Source organism: Scyliorhinus torazame, chromosome 6 (genome assembly GCF_047496885.1).
Source record: "Scyliorhinus torazame isolate Kashiwa2021f chromosome 6, sScyTor2.1, whole genome shotgun sequence".
Taxonomy (NCBI): domain Eukaryota; kingdom Metazoa; phylum Chordata; class Chondrichthyes; order Carcharhiniformes; family Scyliorhinidae; genus Scyliorhinus; species Scyliorhinus torazame.
The window spans coordinates 312,687,389-312,712,152 of record NC_092712.1 but is presented as its reverse complement, the minus strand read 5'-3'; the positions used below and the strand labels follow the sequence as shown (position 1 = coordinate 312,712,152).

At 50.1% G+C, this 24,764-nt stretch overlaps 1 protein-coding gene across 2 annotated transcripts in view; it reads left to right on the top strand.

Annotated features, from left to right (window-relative positions):
* LOC140425602 (sodium- and chloride-dependent transporter XTRP3A-like) overlaps positions 1–24,764 on the top strand; it is a 78,695-nt gene that overhangs the window by 35,478 nt on the left and 18,453 nt on the right. For both annotated transcript variants that reach the window (XM_072510088.1, XM_072510087.1), the window contains exons 7-9: positions 3,639–3,801; positions 5,662–5,869; positions 12,775–12,934. In XM_072510088.1, the coding sequence (XP_072366189.1) occupies positions 3,639–3,801; positions 5,662–5,869; positions 12,775–12,934 (531 nt within the window). The remainder of the gene's footprint in view (positions 1–3,638; positions 3,802–5,661; positions 5,870–12,774; positions 12,935–24,764) is intronic.

The following is a 24,764-nucleotide window of genomic DNA, read 5'->3' as shown; positions in this document are numbered from 1 at the left end:
AACAAATGAGAAAATATGTAATTGAGGACACTCCCTTCAATGTAACAGAATCAGGAAATTGTTGATGGTAATCTGAACTCCAAGGGTTAAGGGTTAAGGAGAAATTAAGCAAACGAGGGTTGTATTCCCTGGAATTTGGAAAGCTTAAGGGGTCATTTGTTCAAACAGCGAAGGTATTAAGCAGAACAGATGAGGCTGATTGGGAGAAGCTGTTTGCAGTGGCCAGGGAGTCTACGATTTAGGGGACATAATCAAGAAATTAGAGCCAAATCCTCCGGGAGTGAAATCTGGGACCAATCAACATGCAACCGGTGGTAGAGATTTGGAGCACTCTCCCACAAATGGCAATTGATGCTCAAATAATTGTTAATTTGTTAACTGCAGCTGATCGATTTTTGTTCGCCAAAGGTATTAAGGGACATGGAGGAAAGGCGAGTATTTGGAGCTAGGTGACTGACCAGCCACTGTCTCCTTGAATGGTGGTGGAACAGGCTCAATGGCTTCCTCTTGTTTCTGTGTTTCTATGTACCATTTTAATTGTTTTAAAAAGCATTATCTTTGTAGTTTGATCTCATCGCAATCAATAAACTGAGTGCCTCTATTACATAACATGCCTTGAGAAACCTGAGAACTGAGGTTTATTTTTAACTGTTAATATAGAAATGTACGGAAATAAACTGTAAAATGATTACATAATAGCAAAGCATGTATCGGACAACTGGACTGACACTTTAACCTAGCAGAAAATTTACTCAGGGAGCTTGGTGATGATGAGCAGGAATTAGCTGGATCGAATGGGAATCCCAGAAATGTTACTATGACCAAGAAAATAGAACAGTGAATAGTCAGAATGGGTTTCAAAAGAGAACACCGTGGCCAACCTGGCTGGATTTTGGGGGGAGATAGTGGGGGAGTGGATCTGGACTTTGGAAAGGCCCTCGATTGGGTGCCCCGTAATCGACTAAGGAATAAGGTCAAAGAATGTGAAGTCGGGGTACAGGTGGCAAAATAGATTGCTAGCTGGCTTCAAGTGAGTGGGAATCAAGAGCAAGTTATTCAGAGTGACGGAAGTTTGAAAGTAATGTTCAACCACAATCCGTCCTGGCACCAGCGCTGTTGATTCGGACTTTGAACCGAAGACTCATTTTCTAAATTTGCGAATTACATCAGATTGGTGGGGGTGGGGGGGGTGACATCAGTACCTGGAGGAGGACTGAAACAAATTACAGGAGGACATCAATGAACTTGCAGAACGGGCAAATAATTGACAAATTAAGTTCAACGCAGAAAAATGTGAGCTAGTGCATTTTTGTAGGAAAAATATAATACGGAGGTCAATTATTACTTGGAAGGATCAAGTTTGGGAATTATTACTTGGAAGGGTCAAGTTTGGGTGAGGCAAAGAGATCTCGGGAGTACAAATCCATCAATCACTGAAAGTTGTACCACAGGCTATATATTTTTTTAAAAACATGCGCTAGGATTTCCAGAGGGACAAAATTGAAAAATAGGAAAGTTGTGCTCAATATGTATCAAACATTGGGAGTGCCGTTCCGGTCGCACTATTATTAAAAGGATATCTAGACACTGGAGAGGGTGCAGACAATATTTACAGGGATGATACCAGAAACATAGAGTGTACATACTGGTAAAGGATTCACGGGCTGGGTTTATCTTGTTTTTAAAAAGAGGCTGAGGGGGGTGACATCATGCGGGTCTTATTTTTAAAAAAGTACAAATTGTAGCACCGAATGAGGGAACGTTTTCTGTTTTGGGGAAGGGCCTAACTAGAGGTGATCAATATGAGATAGTTGCCAAGATACCCAATTGGGAATTCGGAAGGAACGCCTTCACCCAGAGAGTGGTGAGAATGTGGAAATCGCTGCCACAGGGAGTGATTGAAATGAACTGTGTCGATGCAGTTAAGGGGAATTGGAGTGAGGTTTGCGGGGGGGGGGGGGGGGGGGGGGGGGGGGCAGTGAATAGGGAGTTTTATGAAGATGTATTTAGATGAGAAAAGATGGGAGGAAGGCCAAATGGAGCATTAAAGCCAGCATGGACTGGTTGGGACGAATAGCCTGTTTCTGTGCATATCCCCATGTCATCCTATGTAATATTGTGACGGTGGATAATTGTCAATATATTGTGTGATCCTAACATAATTGACACATGTTTTGTTAGAGCATTCCTTATTTTTATCTTGTGCTTGATGACAATGCTATTCAGTGTCTTCACGTACATAAGGTGTCGGGCAAGCTGACAGGAAAGAGATGGTGAGTGGTTCTAGTGAACACTCGAGTTGAGTGCGCCATGTTTTATACCCCAGAGCAACTACAAATAAAATGGGGGCTTTCAGATCATTTTTGTTTATAGAATGGATGTTGGTGGATGGGGAATAAATGGGTGGGATACACAGTGACTCCCGGTTACGCCGTATTCAGGAGAATAGTTGATCATTTCCTGCAAGTTCAGCCATGGGGGTCCTAGAGAGAGAGAGAGTAACTTGGCAACGTTCAGCTTGGAGAAAGTAGGAAAGGCAGATGGAAGATTGAGGCCTAGATTTTCCTTCCGGTTACCGCCCGCTTCTGGGCAGCATGCTTAAATATGGAGCTGTTACTGGACCGAATCTCGGGCAGCTGCGGCGATGCCAAAATCTGGTCGTCTCTGAGCTGGGACCAGGAAACCCCAACTCTCGTCCCTTAGGGACAGTAAGCTGGTGTGTAGCTACTTGATCTGGCCTACATGTGACTCCAGTCCACGCACGCCAAAGTTGTCTCGAGGCCCTTGGCAGCAATTAAATGCTGCCGTTCCCCATCTTCCCTCTCCTCCTCCCCCCCTCCCCCTCCAACCCAGGATATTTAAGCAAAATCTCCACACCACAAAAATATGAATTTTACCATTTTACCCGTAAACGTGGTAAATGGCATCTACCAGCAAATAGTGCGCACAAACCTTCATATCCACTTTAAATGTGGCTGTGGCAACGGCCATCCAGTTTCCTGTGTATTTGCCCGTAACCCAAACTCGGTACTTGGGTTCTCGTGGGTCACTTGGCTATAAGGTGCCTGGGGATACTTTTGCCTGAGCTCCAAACGCCGTTGAATAGGTGGATGCCACAGAGCCTAGAGCGCTCCAGAGAATCCGAGCCGTAGTCCCCGTCACCTGGACCTGGTTACCAGGCGATGTTACACCCACAGTCCCAAACTGCAGACGACAGCGGAATGAATGCAAAGCAGTCGCAGTCATACCGTACACGAGGGAGAAAGGAGTCGAGGGATAAACTGATAGGATTAGACAAATGGTCCGTTCCCCCTCCTGATAATGATACGCAGTTTGTTCATCCTTTTTTCATGTTTAAAGAATATTATGGCACCTTCACCCCGAAACACTCAGATCAACTCTAAACCCACTCCCACCTGAATAAAGTTGAAATAGAAATGACAGACACGAGAAAGTGTTTGGTGTGTGCAATCTAATCAAGAAGGCAGTTAGAAGAAGACCTTGGCTTTATCTTGTCTCTAACAGTATGTTAGTGTTTAGTAACCACTCCCTAGTTACTGGTTGACTATTGTTCTAATATGGGAAACCATTTGGATTGCTTACCTTTGGAACTGACTAATGGTGTATCTGATTCACAGGATGAGGCTACTTCTAACCAACACATTTGACCTAGAGGAAACTGCAGTAAATACAGAAACTCTGGATAAGTGGATGTCATTCCTGAATGCAACACAATCCGACAAGTTTGCAACAATTGCTTCACAGATTGAAACCTGCGACCTACAATCTCACCTGGACACGGTAAGTAAGTGCTGCCATTTTAAGGTGTCCTCACCAGCCAGGTTGTTTAAATGCTGCACAGTGATATTTGCTGGCTGTGCCCCTTCCCCCACACCATTTGTAGCCTTGGGATGATGAGGTTTATCGATAACCCCTTCCCCAGATGAGATGGCCAAACACCGCGGCAGGGTTTAGCGATTTTCGATCTGGAGGGCATCTTGTTTTCTTTAGCCTGGTGCCAGCACAGGAGGGGGCTGCAAGCATCCTCCCCACCCCGTGAGACAGAGCTGTGGACACCAGACTAACAACCCCTCATTTCCCCAGGAAGGCAAATCCAGCTGGCAAAATTCCATGAGGTTGCTTTGATGTGCTTGCTTTTAGCTCAGTTGGCAGGACAGCTGGTTCGTGATCCAGAGGGCAGGTTCAATTCCCCTGCCAGCTGAAGTTATTCATGAAGGCTCTGCCTTCTCAACCTTGCCCCTCGCCTGAGGTGTGGTGACCCTCGGGTTAAATCACCACCAGTCAGCTCCCCCTCAAAGGGGAATGCAGCCCATGGTCATCTGCTGACTTGACTTTACTTCAAATGTTTTCATTTTGCTATGACAGGGCTGCTATTTCATGTGAACTTCCAGAATTCCTGCTTTCCTGAATACCCTTTCCTTACCCATATTAAAGGCTCTTTGGTTGCCTTTTGTACTTACAGAATTGTTCCAGTGCGGGAGGAGCCCATTCGAGACAGCTCGGTAGCACAATGGTTAGCACTATTGCTTCACAGCTCCAGGGTCCCAGGTTCGATTCCCGGCTTGGGTCACTGTCTGTGTGGAGTTTGCACGTTCTTCCCGTGTCTGCGTGGGTTTCCTCCGGGTGCTCCGGTTTCCTCCCACAGTCCAAAGATGTGTAGGTTAGGTGGATTGGCCATGATAAATTGCCCTTCGTGTCCAAGAAGGTTAGGTGGAGTTACTGGGTTGTGAGAATGGGGTATGGGGTGGAGGTCTGCGCGTGAATAGGGTGCTCTTTCCAAGGGCCAGTGCAGACTCGATGGGCCGAACGACCTCCTTCTGCACTGTAAATGTTATGATTCTATTCTATGATTCAATAATGGAGCTGAAATCCTGACTAAGAATAACTGGAGGCTGAACTGGGGGGAGTTTGGGATCTTTACGGATCCCATTGATTCCTCGAATAAGTCAGGCAGTTCTCGGGTTTTCAGCTACATTACTGCCCCTGGGAGTCACAAACTCCGAGGTTAGAATGTTTGTCTTCCTTCGGAGTCATGTAACTGCTTAAGTACAGGGGGAACTGAAAATGTTCATAATGGGATCAAAGTGAGTGTCCTGAGAATAGATTAGCGGTAACACGGGGATGTGGCGGAGGCAGGTTCAATTGAAGCCTTTTAAAAGGGAATTGGATGTTTGAAAAAGGTGAATGGGTAAGAGGCGGGAGGGATAGTCAGTGTGGATGTGATGGGGCCGAATGGCCTCCTACTCCATAATGATTCTGTGGACACAAAGGAACCCAAACAGCCCTTTGCAAATGTAATGGATAAGAAAAAAGTGTTTGGGGACGGGGAGAAGCAGAGGTCATGGCTCTGGTACTAAATATTTACTTTGCACCTGTCATCGCTAAAGAAGTGGACACTGCCAACGTCACGGGAAAGGAGATAGTGGAGAAATTGGATAGGATAAAAATAGATAACGAGGAGGTACTTACATGGTCGACTGCACTCTAGGAGAAAAGCTACCAAGTTTGGGATGGGTTGCTGAATGAATTCTGGATGGAAATAGCTCTGTCCACAGAATGTGTGTGGTCCCAGGACTGGGACCGAATGTTTATATCTATTTATGTTTTTATATTTATGGAGTTTTCCTTCTCTTTCTCTAGGCTGCGGAAGGCACTGGGCTTTCATTTATAGTCTTCACCGAAGCAATTGTGAACATGCCAGGACCATCTCAGATCTGGTCAATTTTGTACTTTTTAATGCTCCTGATGTTGGGCATCGGCAGCATGTTGGGCAATACGGCGGGAGTCATCACCCCTCTGAGTGACATTAAGATCATTTCCAAGTACTTGCCAAGGGAGGTCATGATAGGTAAGATTCCTCTGCCGCGGCTTCCTCCGTCACCTGTGCTCGCCGAGGTCAGGGGATGTCAGTGCTGAAGAACAGCAGCCCCCCCCCCCCGCTATGGGGGTGGGGGGGGGGGGGGGGGGAGGCAGGGGCATGAGGGGTTCAGCGCTGCTGAGCTGGTTGTGTTTTCTGGTCCCTTTTTTAACTGCAATTCCATCGGTTTAAATCTTCAAAATAATGACCGTCGATTGAGTTGTGCTTTTTTTGGAAAAAGGAATGGGTAGAGTCCCGCTTAAGGAGCAGTGTTCGAACAATTGCAGTCTTCGAAGAGCAAATGCTGTTTTTACCTTCAGCAGCTTTCAAAACGTGGAATAATACAGGGAGACGGGGTTAGAGAGATAATCAGATAGCTAAGCAAAGAATACATTCAAAATACAACCGTGAAAGGGTTTTCAGTTGGGATAAACAACATGAGGATCATGATGCTGATGTGTAATTGGCTGTAACACTTACCCATGCCTACCTTTCCCCCCCCCCCCCCCCCCCCCGTGTCTCCAAAGATTGCCATCAAGGGGAAGCTTGCAATATCCTCCATACACTCTCCACCCTATTCATGGAATTTCCTACACTCGGCCTCCAGGGGTCTTCCCTTCCTTGCCCTTAGTAGTTCTATCCACAGGTGTATTTATGGCCGCCCCGCTATTGACTTCCTCTGGGCTGCTGTTCTTTCAAGTATTATGTAGCTCCTGCTCTCCCAAGATGGGAGCTCTCTTTGTTTGTTGTGACCTTTCAAACGCCTGGACATCACTCAATTTCCCCCTCCCCCCAGCAATGCTAACTTGGTAAGCAACAACAGTATGCCTGCCATCCTGCCCCAAGTATATTGTTACGGCCCCAATATAAAGATCCAACGTTAGCCTAATAGCCTAATGGAATATTAGGCAGGCAGGAGTACCTCCTGCACCTCCCCTTTCCCCCCCCCCCCAAATCACTAACCCACGAATTAGATGGAACATCTCTCACAAGTACTCTGGTTATTGCTGGAAAGACAAACATGTTGCCAAAAGCCGTGCCAGGTACGTAGGTTGTACAACCCAGTGATGAGCTGGTCACACAAAATAGCATGTTCCTTTTGGATGTTTGCAGCAGGCAGCGTACAGACGTACTCAACCAGCCCGTGTTTGCAAAACCCAAAGCATTTACTGTAGGTAAAAGCAAATTAGTGCGGATGTTGGAATTCTGAAACAAAAGTAGGAAATACTGGGCAATCTCAGCAGGTCTGACTGCACCTGTGGCGAGAGAAGGGAGCTAACGTTTTGAGTCTGGATGACTCTTTGTCAAAGCTGTTTACTGCTAGTTGTGATTCTGTGACTGGGCAGCACTTGCTGAACAATCCTGAGTGCGCCGAGAGCTACACTAACAATCAACTTCGATAACCTGTCGCGCTCGTGACGTGGCTCATTTACATTTGCTAGAAATGACGTTGATTCGCACACAAGAATCCATTCTCTGCAAACGAATGGAATATGTTCAAGCCACCTTTTTTGAAACACCCAGGAGCTGGAGGAGCCTATAGTTCCCTGTTGCTTTCAACAAGACAACGCTTCGGCCAATCAGAGTTGATATGCCAATCAGTCCGCATCCCGTCATCTCAATTGTTTGTAGTTTGGTATTCTTGCATTTGTCCTGAAGAGTGCAAGATGAAAAACTTTGAAAAGGGGGAGCGGAGAGAAGACGGCACAGTGTTAATGTCACTGGGCTAGTAATCCAGAGGCCCTGGTCAATGCTTTGCGGACACTGGTTCAAATCCCACTGTGGTAGCTAGTAGGATTTAAATTCAATTAATAAAATCTGGAATTAAAACATTCGTCTTCGTAATGGTGACTATGAAACTCTCATCAATTGATGGAAAAAAAAAAACATATTTTACTAATGCCCTCCTTTTAAGAGAAGGAAATCTGCCGTCCTTGCTGCATCTGGCCTACATGTGACTCCAGATCCAAATTAATGTGGTTGGCTGTTAACTGCCCTCTGAAGTGGCCTAGTAAGTCACTCAGTTCAAGGGCAATTAGGGATGGGCAACAAATGCTGGCCTTGTCCACGACAGTTGCAAATATTCAGCAATATTCAAGTTCTGTATCACCTGGCGAGTCCCCTGTTTTACTTGGTTACTTAGAACATAGAACAATACAGCGCAGTACAGGCCCTTCGGCCCACGATGTTGCACCGAAACAAAAGCCATCTAACCTACACTATGCCATTATCATCCATATGTTTATCCAATAAACTTTTAAATGCCCTCAATGTTGGCGAGTTCACTACTCTAGCAGGTAGGGCATTCCACGGCCTCACCACTCTTTGCGTAAAGAACCTACCTCTGACCTCTGTCCTATATCTATTACCCCTCAGTTTAAAGTTATGTCCCCTCGTGCCAGCCATATCCATCCGCGGGAGAAGGCTCTCACTGTCCACCCTATCCAACCCCTACTTTTTACAACCTTGAGTTAATTCCTAGTGGTGCTGTCTCAAAGCTTTGTGAAACTATAGATAAGCTGTTATCTGGATGGTGCCTGTTGATAGGTGAGATGATAATCTGGATGGTCGGTTGTATATTTAATGTACTCTTGCTTATCTGCCTGATTTAGTTCTCCAGCCATTCCTCCCTGTATTTGGTCTACCATCCCTGGCTTGTGACATGTTATTCAGGAGTAGGTTCAATGAGTAGGGAACCTGCTCCTGACAATATGCTGCAGAGTGATGTTGCTGTAGAGGGATAGATACTGTACAGGCGGCACGATAGCACAATGGTTAGCGCTGTTGCTTCACAGCTCCAGGTTTGATTCCTGGCTGGGTCACTCTCTGTGCGGAGTCTGCATTTTCTTCCCGTGTCTGCGTGGGTTTCCTCCGGGTGCTCCGGTTTCCTCCCACAAGCCCCGAAGAGTTGCTGTTGGGTAATTTGGACATTCTGAATTCTCCCTCTGTGAACCCGAACAGGCGCCGGAATGTGACGACTAGGGGCTTTTCACAGTAACTTCATTGCAGTAAGCCGACTTGTGATAATAATAAAGATTATTATTATTATATGGACAGATTGGGCAAGCGCTTGGCATACTGAACGCAAGATGTGGTATCTGCATTGTTTGGGGGGAAAAATAGAAAAGCAGAATATTGTTTGGGATGATAGACTGGGAATGTCTGAATTCAAAGGAACATATCTTTCTACTTAAATCACAGAAAATGACCATTGGGTACAGCGAGCAAGGCAATTGGTGTTTTTTAAGCTATAGTTACAAAGGGGTTTGAGTACAGGAGTAATGAAGTGTTGCTACAGTTGTACAGGGCATTGGCGATAGTGCACGTGGGGTACAGTCGGTCTCCGTACCTAAGAAATTATACACTTGCTCTAAAAGGAGTGCAGCAAAGGTTGACCAGAGTGGTTTCCAAGGAATGAAGGGATTGTCCTATTGGAGTAAGCTTATATTTCCTGGAAATTGGAAGAATGAGGTTTGACCTGATTGAAGCAGATATGGCGGGAGTGGGGGGGGGTCCGTTTAAGACTCACTCAGAGGGTGGTGAACCTTTGAAATTATCTACCCCAGAGGTTTGTGGATGCTCACTGTTGCGTATTCAGGAAAGAGAGATTGATAGGTTTTTGAATACTGTGGGAATTAGGGATACGGGGATAGTGCAGGAAGGTGGAGTAGAGGTAGATCAGTCATGGTCTTGTTGAATACCAGCACCAGTGCATATGGCCAAATGATCTACTCCAGCTTTTATTTCTCATGTTCTTGAGTTTCTGACCCAACCGTTTTGAATCAACGGAAGAACAAATAGGGATTTCTTTCCCACCTTTTTTCTTTAGCTTTTTCTTCCTGTGCCCCTGTGCAGTCTGTTACAACTTCCCCAACGCCACACCGACTATTCCCAGTGTTCACCAATACTCAGCACCCGCTATAGAGGCCAGGACTTCCCCTGAGGTGAGACACGCCAGCACAAGGCCATTCCCCAACATAGTGCACCTACTTAACTGGTTCTGCTGTCCATGATCATAGAGTAATCTCCGATTGCCACATTCCAGCTCTGGCATCATCCTCTTTGAACACCGAGGAGGAGGAAGTAACTCCTTGCTGATTTCAGGCTTTCTCAATTCGCTTATCAGTTTTATAGCCTGCCTCTCAGTCACGATGGCACAGATAACAGACATGATGCAGATAATGGCCAATTCCCCTCCTGATATAGCGGTTGACTTTGGCCTAGTTTATGAGTTAATACACTGTGGGTGAGATTGAGAATATTACAATTGTGCAGCAAGTATGTTATAAGAGGGCGTTTCAACACCAACCAATAATAGTGACAATTACCAGCATGTCAGAGAGGGAGAATTTCCTGTTGGTGTAAGTGTATTGTGCCAGAGATTGTAGAGATTTACAGTGGAGGTGTCCTCTGAGCTGCAGGACATAATAAAGCTAACCTTTTGCAAAATGATTGTCCATTTCTACAAAAGTAAAGTGTGGAAAATCCCTTTTGTGCTGATAAACCATCGTGAAGAATCTTTTTTGTTTATATATAAAGATCTCCTGTGGGAACATGCTGGTCTTTTTCCTTCCCCTTTCGTTCCTGCCCCGCAACCCTCGAGATATCTGCGCTCCGCCAATTCTGGCCTCTTCAGCTTCGCCAGTTGGCAACCGTGCCTTCAGCTATCGAGGCCCGAAGGTCTGGAATTCCCTCCCCACACCCCTCTGCCTCACTTTCCCCCTTTTTATTATTATTATTATTATTAAATGCCCTTAACCAACCACTGACTTAATAGCTTTTCATGTGGCTTGGTGTCGTATCTTGCTTCATAACGTTCCTGTGAAGCGCCTTGAGGTGTTCCGTTATGTTCAAGGCGCTATATGAATGCAAGTTCATTCTGTTATTGTTGCAAATCTTTCTATGAACACGTTCACCCAAGTGGTTTTATTCCTGTGTTTAAATCGTTTGCTTTCAGCCATTTCCAATTCCAGGAGATTTCGGAGGAAATAACGCACAGTCCCAGCTGGTCTCCCGGTTTTGTTTTTAGGAGCTGTTTCAGCCCAAACTGATGGGAAATCCCGGCTGGTCTCCCATATAAAGGGGATTGACAAAGTAGACGTAGAGCGGTTTTTCCCTCTTGTGGGGCAACCTAGAACGAGAGGTCATCATTTTAGAATAAAAGGTAGCAGATTTAAAACCGAGATGAGGGGAAATTGCTTCTCTCCAAGGATCACGTATCTGGAATTCGCTACCCCAGAGTGCGGTGCATGCCGGGACTTTGAGTAAATTTAAGGAGGGCACATGCAGATTTTTAATTAGTAATGGGTTGAAGGGTTATGAAGAACGGGCAGGAAAGTGGATTTGAGGTCGAGATGAGATCAGCCACGATTGTATTGAATGACTTGGCGAGCTCGAGGGGCTGAATTGCTGACTCCTGCTCCTGGTTCTTAATGTACCCTCCGATTAACTTGAGGTTGTGCAAAAGCTCTGCTGCCTGTGACCTGACTCTTATTGAGACCCATTCACCAAAAATGTTGAGGATTCTGGTGAGAAGGGGGGGGGGGCCAGGCGAGTTGCTCGTTCAGAGATCTGGTGCATACATGAGGGTCGAACAGGTGGTCTCCTGTTCTGTAACAATGCTGTAACAAGGTTCTAAAGTACTTTTGGAGTGACTGTTGTATTGTAGGAAACTCAGCAGACAAGTTGCACCCGGCAAACTCTCATTAATAGCAATGTAATAATGCCCCGGTAATCTGTTTTTTCCAACGTTGATGTTGAGGGATGAATATTGGCCAAGGCACCAGGTATAACGTCCCTGCTTTGGAATGGCCATGGAATCTTCTACACCCACCTGAGCAAGTGGGTTAATTTCTCGTCTGAAGACAGCACCTTCAGTGCAGCACTTGCGCCTCCGTACTGGACTGGTGGGTCAACCGTCGAACTTTTAGCTTCAATCCTGAGATGGGACTTGAACCCACAACCTTGTGAACTCAAGAGTGCACTCCTGCTCCTCCTGACTTTTTACAAGGAAAGGAAAAGTAGAAACATTAAAGAAGGTTGACCTCTCTGGGTCTCTTCTAGCCCTGGCTCCTCCTCGCACTAGCTAGAGCTGGTAGGAAAGACACCTCACTCCCCTGTTTGAGCCCCATTGATGCCATTGGGAGCCTCCTCTAAGTATTTGAAGGAGAACCTGGTGGCTATCCTTCCTAGTATGTTATCATATTGCGAAGGTACACTGGTGAAGTACCTAGAGCACTTGTAAAGAGAGACTGCTCGGTTACTGATGTTGGTGGGTAGGAAGCAGGCGTGCGTAATGCTGCATTACGTGAACAAACCTATTATCAAAAACGTATTAGTGTCTATTATCAACTGGCCTGGGATTGGATTAACGATTCTCCCCTCTCAGAAGATGATGGGGAAATGGTGGGTTATAAACAGGTAAGACCCCATGGCAATTAAAACAATCCATCCAATTTCCACCAGCCAAGCAGGGTTAAAATGGTCCCTTGGGAACATGTTCCACGGCTAAGTGAAACAAACAGAACTGCTTGGGCTACGGTGCGTCTGCCGAATCTTGCAGAGTTCCTTCAAAGCATTGGCGGCCGCAGTTTTCTGTCTGTGCTTCATCACTCTGAACCTGGTGAAATTTGGGGCAAGTTACATTCTTTGCAGTTTTATGTTCACAATTTACTGTAACCTGCAATGTGAAAAGGGTGATGTACCGTTTAGCTGAACCTTTTTTAAATAATTTGTACGATTGCAAAATTATTGCCCGGAAAGAGGGTGTTTCATGTAGTTTTGCAAATGACTTGAGCAGTGGGTTATAGTAAATCAGAGCTATAATGGGGTGGTTATATTTTATGGGGATTGTTTTAGTTACGATGCATTGAACCCTGTACTACTTTCTCTCGCAGGGATTGTGTGCCTTGTAGCTTGTCTTATCGGATTGGTCTTTAACATTGGGTCAGGAAATTATTGGTTCTCCATATTCAATGACTATGCGGCGACCTTGGCTCTTCTGGTGATAGTTCTGATTGAAGTCGTTGGGATCTGTTACATTTACGGCATAAGGAGGTGGGTGAATTAAGTTTTTTTTTTTTTTGTTTTTTTTTGTTTTTTGTTTTTTTTTTTCCTTTCGATTATGACCTTTCGTGTCCCCCTCCCCACCCCTCCCACCTTCTGGAATCTCCGTCAAATGGGACGGAACGGCTGGCGATTTGGGCGTTTTGTTCCATAAGGCTTTTTACGGACAGGGTTCCACTTTCACCCAACTTCCCAAAGACTGGGAAATTGGCCCTCTCTGGCTGGGAGACCTTCTCCGGATTCCCCATGAGCATTGCTGTGCCCACCATTCAGCAAGATGGCGGATGGATGATGCTTTCAAATGCCTCGATTGACCCGGGGGGGGGGGGGAATACATTTCAGTGCAAGTGGTCATCTGAATAAAATGGTATGGAATAAAATCCGAGAATGGTTACAGCACAGAACGAGGCCATTTGGCCCATCCTCATGCTGCTGTTTGCTCCCTGCAAGAGCAACTTGAGTAGTCCCAATCCCTACTCTTCCTCCCCCCCCCCCCCCTCACCCCCACCAACTATTTCCTGCTTTTCAGCTAACAGCCCATTCCATGTGCAGATGATGAAGCCCTTACTTCGCATGTGGAATTAATAGAAGATCGTTTTCCCTTTCATAAGTATTATTCCGTAACGTGGGTCATGAAGCAGTCACAGTTTAACTCACTTCCTGTTGATAAGACCTCCGGTCTTTCTTTGATCTTTTAAAAGGAGTGAAGAATTACTGCTCTCTTTATTTCCCAGCCCTGCCTTGCGAAATAGTTTGTGGGGAAAATGATATATATCAAGCGGTTTAGCTGTGGAAAAGTACTGCCTGAGAGTTGTGGGACCGTTATTAGACCATCCTCTTGGCAGCCTGCCAAGAATCCAGAAGGTGGCGTTTAGTTTTTTTTTAATAGACATTTTATTGAGTTTTTTTTGGGTATGATAACAAAATAAACAATGTACATGAAACTATAAACATAGTGCAAAAGCTGTCTCCCTCCCTTACAGGTCCCACCTTTCTTAACCCCCTACTCTAATCTAAACTAACCCCCCCCCCCCCCCCTTCTGCTAACGATTCATTTTCTGGGAAGAAGTCGACGAAAGGCTGCCACCTCCGGGTGAACCCTAACAGTGGCCCTCTCAAGATGAACTTGATTTTCTCCAAACCGAGAAATCCAGCCATGTCCGATAGCCAGGTCTCCGACTTCGGGGACTTTGAGTCCCTCCAAGCTAATAGTATCCATCTCCGGGCTACCAGGGAAGCAAAGGCGAGAATGTCTGCCTCTTTCTCCTCCTGGATTCCCTGGTCTTCCGACACCCCGAAAATCGCCACCTCTGGACTCGAGGCCACACTTGTTTTTAACACCGTGGACATGACATCTGCAAACCCCTGCCAAAATCCCCTAAGCTTCGGACATGTCCAGAACATGTGGACATGGTTCGCTGGTCCTCCTGCACATTTTGCACATCTGTCTTCCACCCCAAAGAATCTGCTCATCCGGGCCGCTGTCATGTGAACCTGGTGAACGACCGAATGACCTTTAATTGTATCAGGCTGAGCTTGGCACATGTTGCGGACACGTTGACTCTATTCAACACGTCCGCCCATAGACCATCCTCTGTCTCTCCTCCCAGCTCCTCCTCCCACTTGCGCTTCAGCTCCTCGGTCTGTGTCTCCTCTGACCCCATAAATTGTAAATGTCAGAGACGCTCCCTTCTCCTACACACCCTCTGGAAACTACCCTGTCCTGAATCCCCCTTGATGGTAGGAGCGGGAAGGTTGATTGACACCTGTTTACGTAGGATGTCCAGCACCTGCACATACCTGAATTTGTTTCCCCTCACCAACCCAAACTTCTCCTCCAGCACCCTCATATATTCGGAAAGCTCCCCTCTATAAACATATCCCCCATCCTCTCAATCCCTGCTCTCCGCCATATCCGGAAACCCCATCCATACTTCCTGGGGCAAACGGTGATTATTACAAATTGGGGACCTGACCGATGCTCCCTCTGCTCCCACATGTCTCCTCCATTGCCCCCAGACTCTCAGAGCCGCCACCACCACGGGGCTGGTGGAGTACCGTGCCGGCGGGAACGACAGAGGTGCAGTTACCAACGTCCCCAGACTGGTGCCCTTGCATGGAGCCGCCTCCATACACTCCCATGCCGACCCCTCCCTCACCACCCACTTCCTGATCATGGCTATATTCGCCGCCCAGTAATAGTTACTTAAATTTGGCAGCGCCAGCCCGCCCTCTCCCCGACTCCGCTCAAGCATTACCTTCCTTACTCGCGGGGTCTTCCCGCCCAAACAAAGCCAGTGATCACTTTGTTGACCCGTTTAAAAAAGGACCGGGGAATAAAGATGGGGAGACATTGAAACATGAACAGGAATCTCGGGAGGACCGTCATCTTCACCGTCTGCACCCTCCCAGCCAGTGACAACAAAAGCGCGTTCCACCTCCGAAAATTGTCCTTCATTTGGTCAACTAGTCGGGCCAGATTTAATTTATGCAGCCGGTCCCATTCCCGCGCCCCTTGAATGCCTAGGTACCTAAAGCTTCCCCCTACTAATCTAAACGGCAGCTCCTCCAATCGCCTCTCCTGTCCCCTCGCCTGGACCGCAAACATCTCACTTTTCCTCCTATTTAGCTTATACCCTGAAAACCGGCCAAATTCCCCTAGAATCCTCATGATTTCTTCCAGCCCCTCTATTGGGTCCGATACATGCAGAAGCAGGTCATCTGCATAGAGCCAAGACTCTGTGCTCCACGCCCCCCCCCCCCCCCCACCCCCCGCCCAGACCAGCCCTTGAGGCTCTCCGAGCAATTGGCAACGGCTCTATAGCTAGCATGAACAACAGTGGGGAGAGGGGGCATCCCTGCCTCGTCCCCTGTGCAGTCTGAAATAGTCCGATGTTGTCCTATTCGCCCATACGCTTGCCACAGGAGCCTGATACAGCAACCTGACCCAGTCAATAAAGCCCCGCCCAAATCCAACCGTCCCAATACCTCCCACAGATAATCATAAGTGGCGTTTAGTTTGAACACTGACACAATTCATACACAGCGGCAGGATGCGGGTTGGACATGTTAGCAAAATTGGCACGGGTGCAAATCCAGGATTTGCAAAATTTGCACGCACACAAAATCCAGGATTTCCGTCACAAGGACGGAGCGCTAAGAAATACTCAGCAGGCCTCAGTGAGAGCAAAAATGAAAGGTGGGATTTTCCAGCACTTTCTGCAATGTTTTGCTTTTCATTTCCAGGTTAATCTGAAGCTAGCGGAATACTCTCCCTGCGTAAAAGCTTTCTCGTGGCACTTTAACACTATTTTTTTTTTTTAAAAGAGCTTCTCCTTTTGATGTGCTTGCCTCGAGGTTGCAGATAGCATCACAGATGCTCTTTTGAATCATTTAATCTTTGTGAATTCTGTAGTGTGGGCGATGACCCTTATAAATAAATAATTGACCAATTCAAACCTGCCCTCTTCCTGTACCTGCATCTCTCAAAACCATCCTGTTAGAGCTTTCGTGTGCAACCTTTGATCATCTCTAGTTTTTTAGGGCGGGGAACAGTAATCGTTTGTTCTGCTCAGGTGGAATGTGATAAAATGACTACATCCTCTCATCTCGCTCTGGCTCTCTCTCGCTGTGGCTCTGTCTCGCGCTCTTTCTCTCTCTCTCTCTGGCTCGCTCTCTCTCTCTGGCTCGCTCTTGCTCTCTCACTCTGGTTCTCTCTCGTTCTGGCTCGCTCTCGCTCTGGCTCTCTCGCTGTGGCTCTGTCTCGCGCTCTCTCTCTCTCTCTCTCTCTGGCTCGCTCTCTCCCTCTGGCTCTCTCGCTGTGGCTCTGTCTCGCGCTCTCTCCTCTCTCTGGCGCTCTCTCACTAACTTGATAGAGTTTTTCGAGGAGGTCACTAAGATGATTGATGCAGGTAGGGCAGTAGATGTTGTCTATATGGACTTCAGTAAGGCCTTTGACAAGGTCCCTCATGGTAGACTAGTACAAAAGGTGAAGTCACACGGGATCAGGGGTGAACTGGCAAGGTGGATACAGAACTGGCTAGGCCATAGAAGGCAGAGGGTAGCAATGGAGGGATGCTTTTCTAATTGGAGGGCTGTGACCAGTGGTGTTCCACAGGGATCAGTGCTGGGACCTTTGCTCTTTGTAGTATATATAAATGATTTGGAGGAAAATGTAACTGGTCTGATTAGTAAGTTTGCAGACGACACAAAGGTTGGTGGAATTGCGGATAGCGATGAGGACTGTCTGAGGATACAGCAGGATTTAGATTGTCTGGAGACTTGGGCGGAGAGATGGCAGATGGAGTTTAATCCGGACAAATGTGAGGTAATGCATTTTGGAAGGGCTAATGCAGGTAGGGAATATACAGTGAATGGTAGAACCCTCAAGAGTATTGAAAGTCAAAGAGATCTAGGAGTACAGGTCCACAGGTCATTGAAAGGGGCAACACAGGTGGAGAAGGTAGTCAAGAAGGCATACGGCATGCTTGCCTTCATTGGCCGGGGCATTGAGTATAAGAATTGGCAAGTCATGTTGCAGCTGTATAGAACCTTAGTTAGGCCACACTTGGAGTATAGTGTTCAATTCTGGTCGCCACACTACCAGAAGGATGTGGAGGCTTTAGAGAGGGTGCAGAAGAGATTTACCAGGATGTTGCCTGGTATGGAGGGCATAAGCTATGAGGAGCGATTGAATAAACTCGGTTTGTTCTCTCTGGAACGAAGGAGGTTGAGGGGCGACCTGATAGAGGTATACAAAATTATGAGGGGCTAGACAGAGTGGATAGTCAGAGGCTTTTCTCCAGGGTAGAGGGGTCAATTACTAGGGGGCATAGGTTTAAGGTGAGAGGGGCAAGGTTTAGAGTAGATGTACGAGGCAAGTTTTTTTACGCAGAGGGTAGTGGGTGCCTGGAACTCGCTACCGGAGGAGGTAGTGGAAGCAGGGACGATAGGGACATTTAAGGGGCATCTTGACAAATATATGAATAGGATGGGAATAGAAGGATACGGACCCAGGAAGTGTAGAAGATTGTAGTTTAGTCGGGCAGTATGGTCGGCGCGGGCTTGGAGGGCCGAAGGGCCTGTTCCTGTGCTGTACATTTCTTTGTTCTCTCTCTCTGGCTCGCTCTTGCTCTCTCTCTCTGGCTGCTCTGGCTCTCTCTCGCTCTGGCTCTCTCTCGCTCTGGCTCTCTCTCGCTCTGGCTCTCTCTCGCTCTGGCTCTCTCTCGCTCTGGCTCTCTCTCGCTCTGGCTCTCTCTCGCTCTGGCTCTCTCTCGCTCTGGCTCTCTCTCGCTCTGGCTCTCTCTCTCTCTGGCTCTCTCTCTCTCTCTCTGGCTCTCTCTCTCTCTCTCTGGCTCTCTCTCTCTCTCTCTGACTCGCTCTCTCTCTCTCTGGCTCTCTCTCGCTCTGGCTCTCTCTCGCTCTGGCTCTCTCTCGCTCTGGCTCTCTCTCGCTCTCTGGCTCTCTCTCTCGCTGGCTCTCTCTCTCTCTGGCTCTCTCTCTCTCTGGCTCTCTCTCTCTCTCTCTGGCTCTCTCTCTCTCTCTCTGGCTCTCTCTCTCTCTCTCTGACTCGCTCTCTCTCTCTCTGGCTCCCTCTCTCTCTGGCTCCCTCTCTCTCTGGCTCTCTCTCTCTCTGGCTCTCTCTCTCTCTGGCTCTCTCTCTCTCTGGCTCTCTCTCTCTCTGGCTCTCTCTCTCTCTCTCTGGCTCTCTCTCTCTCTCTCTGGCTCTCTCTCTCTCTCTGGCTCTCGCTCTCTCTCTCTCTGGCTCTCGCTCTCTCTCTCTCTGGCTCTCGCTCTCTCTCTCCGGCTCTCGCTTTCTCTCTCCGGCTCTCGCTCTCTCTCCCTCCTCTCTCTGGCGCTCTCTCCTGTCTCTGGCGCTCTCTCCTGTCTCTGGCACTCTCTCCTGTCTCTGGAGCTCTCTCCTCTCTCTGGCGCTCTCTCCTCTCTCTGGCGCTCTCTCTCCTCTCTCTGGCGCCCTCTCACCTCTCTCTGGCGCCCTCTCACCTCTCTCTGGCGCCCTCTCACCTCTCTCTGGCGCCCTCTCACCTCTCTCTGGCGCCCTCTCACCTCTCTCTGGCGCCCTCTCACCTCTCTCTGGCGCCCTCTCACCTCTCTCTGGCGCCCTCTCACCTCTCTCTGGCGCCCTCTCACCTCTCTCTGGCGCCCTCTCACCTCTCTCTGGCGCCCTCTCACCTCTCTCTGGCGCCCTCTCACCTCTCTCTGGCGCCCTCTCACCTCTCTCTGGCGCCCTCTCACCTCTCTCTGGCGCCCTCTCACCTCTCTCTGGCGCCCTCTCACCTCCCTCTGGCGCCCTCTCACCTCCCTCTGGCGCCCTCTCACCTCCCTCTGGCGCCCTCTCACCTCCCTCTGGCGCCCTCTCACCTCTCTCTGGCGCCCTCTCACCTCTCTCTGGCGCCCTCTCACCTCTCTCTGGCGCCCTCTCACCTCTCTCTGGCGCCCTCTCACCTCTCTCTGGCGCCCTCTCACCTCTCTCTGGCGCCCTCTCACCTCTCTCTGGCGCCCTCTCACCTCTCTCTGGCGCCCTCTCACCTCTCTCTGGCGCCCTCTCACCTCTCTCTGGCGCCCTCTCACCTCTCTCTGGCGCCCTCTCACCTCTCTCTGGCGCCCTCTCACCTCTCTCTGGCGCCCTCTCACCTCTCTCTGGCGCCCTCTCACCTCTCTCTGGCGCCCTCTCACCTCTCTCTGGCGCCCTCTCACCTCTCTCTGGCGCCCTCTCACCTCTCTCTGGCGCCCTCTCACCTCTCTCTGGCGCCCTCTCACCTCTCTCTGGCGCCCTCTCACCTCTCTCTGGCGCCCTCTCACCTCTCTCTGGCGCCCTCTCACCTCTCTCTGGCGCCCTCTCACCTCTCTCTGGCGCCCTCTCACCTCTCTCTGGCGCCCTCTCACCTCTCTCTGGCGCCCTCTCACCTCTCTCTGGCGCCCTCTCACCTCTCTCTGGCGCCCTCTCACCTCTCTCTGGCGCCCTCTCACCTCTCTCTGGCGCCCTCTCACCTCTCTCTGGCGCCCTCTCACCTCTCTCTGGCGCCCTCTCACCTCTCTCTGGCGCCCTCTCACCTCTCTCTGGCGCCCTCTCACCTCTCTCTGGCGCCCTCTCACCTCTCTCTGGCGCCCTCTCACCTCTCTCTGGCGCCCTCTCACCTCTCTCTGGCGCCCTCTCACCTCTCTCTGGCGCCCTCTCACCTCTCTCTGGCGCCCTCTCACCTCTCTCTGGCGCCCTCTCACCTCTCTCTGGCGCCCTCTCACCTCTCTCTGGCGCCCTCTCACCTCTCTCTGGCGCCCTCTCACCTCTCTCTGGCGCCCTCTTTCTCTCTCTCTGGCTCGCTCTTTCTCTCTCTCTGGCTCGCTCTTTCTCTCTCTCTGGCTCGCTCTCTCTCTCTCTCTGGCTCGCTCTCTCTCTCTCTCTGGCTCGCTCTCGCTCTCTCTCTGGCTCGCTCTCGCTCTCTCTCTGGCTCGCTCTCGCTCTCTCTCTGGCTCGCTCTCGCTCTCTCTCTGGCTCGCTCTCGCTCTCTCTCTGGCTCGCTCTCGCTCTCTCTCTGGCTCGCTCTCTCTCTGGCTCGCTCTCGCTCTCTCTCTGGCTCGCTCTCGCTCTCTCTCTGGCTCGCTCTCGCTCTCTCTCTGGCTCGCTCTCGCTCTCTCTCTGGCTCGCTCTCGCTCTCTCTCTGGCTCGCTCTCGCTCTCTCTCTGGCTCGCTCTCGCTCTCTCTCTCTGGCTCGCTCTTGCTCTCTCTCTCTGGCTCGCTCTTGCTCTCTCTCTCTGGCTCGCTCTTGCTCTCTCTCTCTGGCTCGCTCTTGCTCTCTCTCTCTGACTCGCTCTTGCTCTCTCTCTCTGGCTCGCTCTTGCTCTCTCTCTCTGGCTCGCTCTTGCTCTCTCTCTCTGACTCGCTCTTGCTCTCTCTCTCTGACTCGCTCTTGCTCTCTCTCTCTGGCTCGCTCTTGCTCTCTCTCTCTGGCTCGCTCTTGCTCTCTCTCTCTGGCTCGCTCTTGCTCTCTCTCTCTCTGGCTCTCGCTTTCTCTCTCTCTGGCTCTCGCTCTCTCTGGCTCTCTCTCTGGCTCTCGCTCTCTCTCTCTGGCTCTCGCTCTCTCTCTCTGGCTCTCGCTCTCTCTCTCTGGCTCTCGCTCTGGCTCTCGCTCTGTCTCTCTGGCTCTCGCTCTGTCTCTCTGGCTCTCGCTCTGTCTCTCTGGCTCTCGCTCTGTCTCTCTGGCTCTCGCTCTCTCTCTCTGGCTCTCGCTCTCTCTCTCTGGCTCTCGCTCTCTCTCTCTGGCTCTCGCTCACTCTCTCTGGCTCTCGCTCTCTCTCTCTCTCTGGCTCTCGCTCTCTCCTCTCTCTGGCGCCCTCTCTCCTCTCTCTGGCGCCCTCTCTCCTCTCTCTGGTGCCCTCTCACCTCTCTCTGGCGCCCTCTCACCTCTCTCTGGCGCCCTCTCACCTCTCTCTGGCGCCCTCTCACCTCTCTCTGGCGCCCTCTCTCCTCTCTCTGGCGCCCTCTCACCTCTCTCTGGCGCCCTCTCACCTCTCTCTGGCGCCCTCTCACCTCTCTCTGGCGCCCTCTCTCTCTCTCTGGCTTTCTCTCTGGCTCTATCTCTCTCTCTCTCTCTCTCTCTCTCTCTCTGGTTCTCTCTCGCTGTGGCTCTCTCGCGCGCGCTCTCTCTCTCTCGCGCGCTCGCTCTCTCTCTCGCGCTCTCTCTCTCTGGCTCGCTCTTGCTCTCTCTCGCTCTGGCTCTCGCTTTCTCTCTCTCGCTCTGGCTCTCGCTTTCTCTCTCTCTGGCTCTCGCTCTCTCTCTCTGGCTCTCGCTCTCTCTCTCTCTCTGGCTCTCGCTCTCTCTCTCTCTGGCTCTCGCTCTCTCTCTCTCTCTGGCTCTCGCTCTCTCTCACTCTCTCTGGCTCTCGCTCTCTCTCTCTCTCTGGCTCTCGCTCTCTCTCTCTCTCTCTGGCTCTCGCTCTCTCTCTCTGGCTCTCTCTCTCTGGCTCGCTCTTGCTCTCTCTCTCTCTCTGGCTCGCTCTTGCTCTCTCTTGCTCTCTCTTGCTCTGGCTCTCGCTTCTCTCTCTCTGGCTCTCGCTCTCTCTCTCTCGCTCTCTCTCTCTGGCTCTCTCTCTCTGGCTCTCTCTCGCTCTCTCTCTGGCGCCCTCTCACCTCTCTCTGGCGCCCTCTCACCTCTCTCTGGCGCCCTCTCACCTCTCTCTGGCGCCCTCTTTCTCTCTCTCTGGCTCGCTCTCGCTCTCTCTCTGGCTCGCTCTCGCTCTCTCTCTGGCTCGCTCTCGCTCTCTCTGGTTCTCTCGTTCTGGCTCGCTCTCTCCCTCTGGCTCTCTCGCTCTGGCTCTGTCTCGCGCTCTCTCTCTCTCTTGCTCTCTCTCTCTGGCTCTCTCTCTCTCTCTCTCTCTCTGGCTCTCTCTGGCTCTCTCTCTCTCTGGCTCTCTCTCTCTCTGGCTCTCTCTCTCTCTGGCTCTCTCTCTCTCTGGCTCTCTCTCTCTCTGGCTCTCTCTCTCTCTGGCTCTCTCTCTCTCTGGCTCTCTCTCTCTCTGGCTCTCTCTGGCTCTGGCTCTCTCTGGCTCTGGCTCTCTCTCTCTCTGGCTCTCTCTCTCTCTGGCTCTCTCTCTCTCTGGCTCTCTCTCTCTCTGGCTCTCTCTCTCTCTGGCTCTCTCTCTCTCTGGCTCTCTCGCTCTGGCTCATTCGCTCGCTCTCTCTCTCGCGCTCTCTCTCTCTCTCTCTCGCGCTCTCTCTCTCTCTCGCGCTCTCTCTCGCGCTCTCTCTCTCTCTCTCGCGCTCTCTCTCTCTCCATGGCTCTCTCTCTCTCTGGCTCTCTCTCTCTCTGGCTCTCTCTCTCTCTGGCTCTCTCTCTCTCTGGCTCTCTCTCTCTCTGGCTCTCTCTCTCTCTGGCTCTCTCTCTCTCTGGCTCTCTCTCTCTCTGGCTCTCTCTCTCTCTGGCTCTCTCTCTCTCTGGCTCTCTCTCTCTCTTTCTCTCTCTCTCTCTGGCTCGCTCTCTCTCTCTGGCTCGCTCTTGCTCTCTCACTCTGGTTCTCTCTCGTTCTGGCTCGCTCTCGCTCTGGCTCTCTCGCTGTGGCTCTGTCTCGCGCTCTCTCTCTCTCTCTCTCTGGCTCGCTCTCTCCCTCTGGCTCTCTCGCTGTGGCTCTGTCTCGCGCTCTCTCTGGCGCTCTCTCACTAACTTGATAGAGTTTTTCGAGGAGGTCACTAAGATGATTGATGCAGGTAGGGCAGTAGATGTTGTCTATATGGACTTCAGTAAGGCCTTTGACAAGGTCCCTCATGGTAGACTAGTACAAAAGGTGAAGTCACACGGGATCAGGGGTGAACTGGCAAGGTGGATACAGAACTGGCTAGGCCATAGAAGGCAGAGGGTAGCAATGGAGGGATGCTTTTCTAATTGGAGGGCTGTGACCAGTGGTGTTCCACAGGGATCAGTGCTGGGACCTTTGCTCTTTGTAGTATATATAAATGATTTGGAGGAAAATGTAACTGGTCTGATTAGTAAGTTTGCAGACGACACAAAGGTTGGTGGAATTGCGGATAGCGATGAGGACTGTCTGAGGATACAGCAGGATTTAGATTGTCTGGAGACTTGGGCGGAGAGATGGCAGATGGAGTTTAATCCGGACAAATGTGAGGTAATGCATTTTGGAAGGGCTAATGCAGGTAGGGAATATACAGTGAATGGTAGAACCCTCAAGAGTATTGAAAGTCAAAGAGATCTAGGAGTACAGGTCCACAGGTCATTGAAAGGGGCAACACAGGTGGAGAAGGTAGTCAAGAAGGCATACGGCATGCTTGCCTTCATTGGCCGGGGCATTGAGTATAAGAATTGGCAAGTCATGTTGCAGCTGTATAGAACCTTAGTTAGGCCACACTTGGAGTATAGTGTTCAATTCTGGTCGCCACACTACCAGAAGGATGTGGAGGCTTTAGAGAGGGTGCAGAAGAGATTTACCAGGATGTTGCCTGGTATGGAGGGCATAAGCTATGAGGAGCGATTGAATAAACTCGGTTTGTTCTCTCTGGAACGAAGGAGGTTGAGGGGCGACCTGATAGAGGTATACAAAATTATGAGGGGCTAGACAGAGTGGATAGTCAGAGGCTTTTCTCCAGGGTAGAGGGGTCAATTACTAGGGGGCATAGGTTTAAGGTGAGAGGGGCAAGGTTTAGAGTAGATGTACGAGGCAAGTTTTTTTACGCAGAGGGTAGTGGGTGCCTGGAACTCGCTACCGGAGGAGGTAGTGGAAGCAGGGACGATAGGGACATTTAAGGGGCATCTTGACAAATATATGAATAGGATGGGAATAGAAGGATACGGACCCAGGAAGTGTAGAAGATTGTAGTTTAGTCGGGCAGTATGGTCGGCGCGGGCTTGGAGGGCCGAAGGGCCTGTTCCTGTGCTGTACATTTCATTGTTCTCTCTCTCTGGCTCGCTCTTGCTCTCTCTCTCTGGCTGCTCTGGCTCTCTCTCGCTCTGGCTCCCTCTCGCTCTGGCTCTCTCTCGCTCTGGCTCTCTCTCGCTCTGGCTCTCTCTCGCTCTGGCTCTCTCTCGCTCTGGCTCTCTCTCGCTCTGGCTCTCTCTCGCTCTGGCTCTCTCTCGCTCTGGCTCTCTCTCGCTCTGGCTCTCTCTCGCTCTGGCTCTCTCTCGCTCTGGCTCTCTCTCACTCTGGCTCTCGCTCGCTCTGGCTCTCGCTCGCTCTGGCTCTCGCTCGCTCTGGCTCTCGCTCGCTCTGGCTCTCTCTCGCTCTGGCTCTCTCTCTCTCGCTCGCTCTGGCTCTCTCTCTCGCTCGCTCTGGCTCTCTCTCTCGCTCGCTCTGG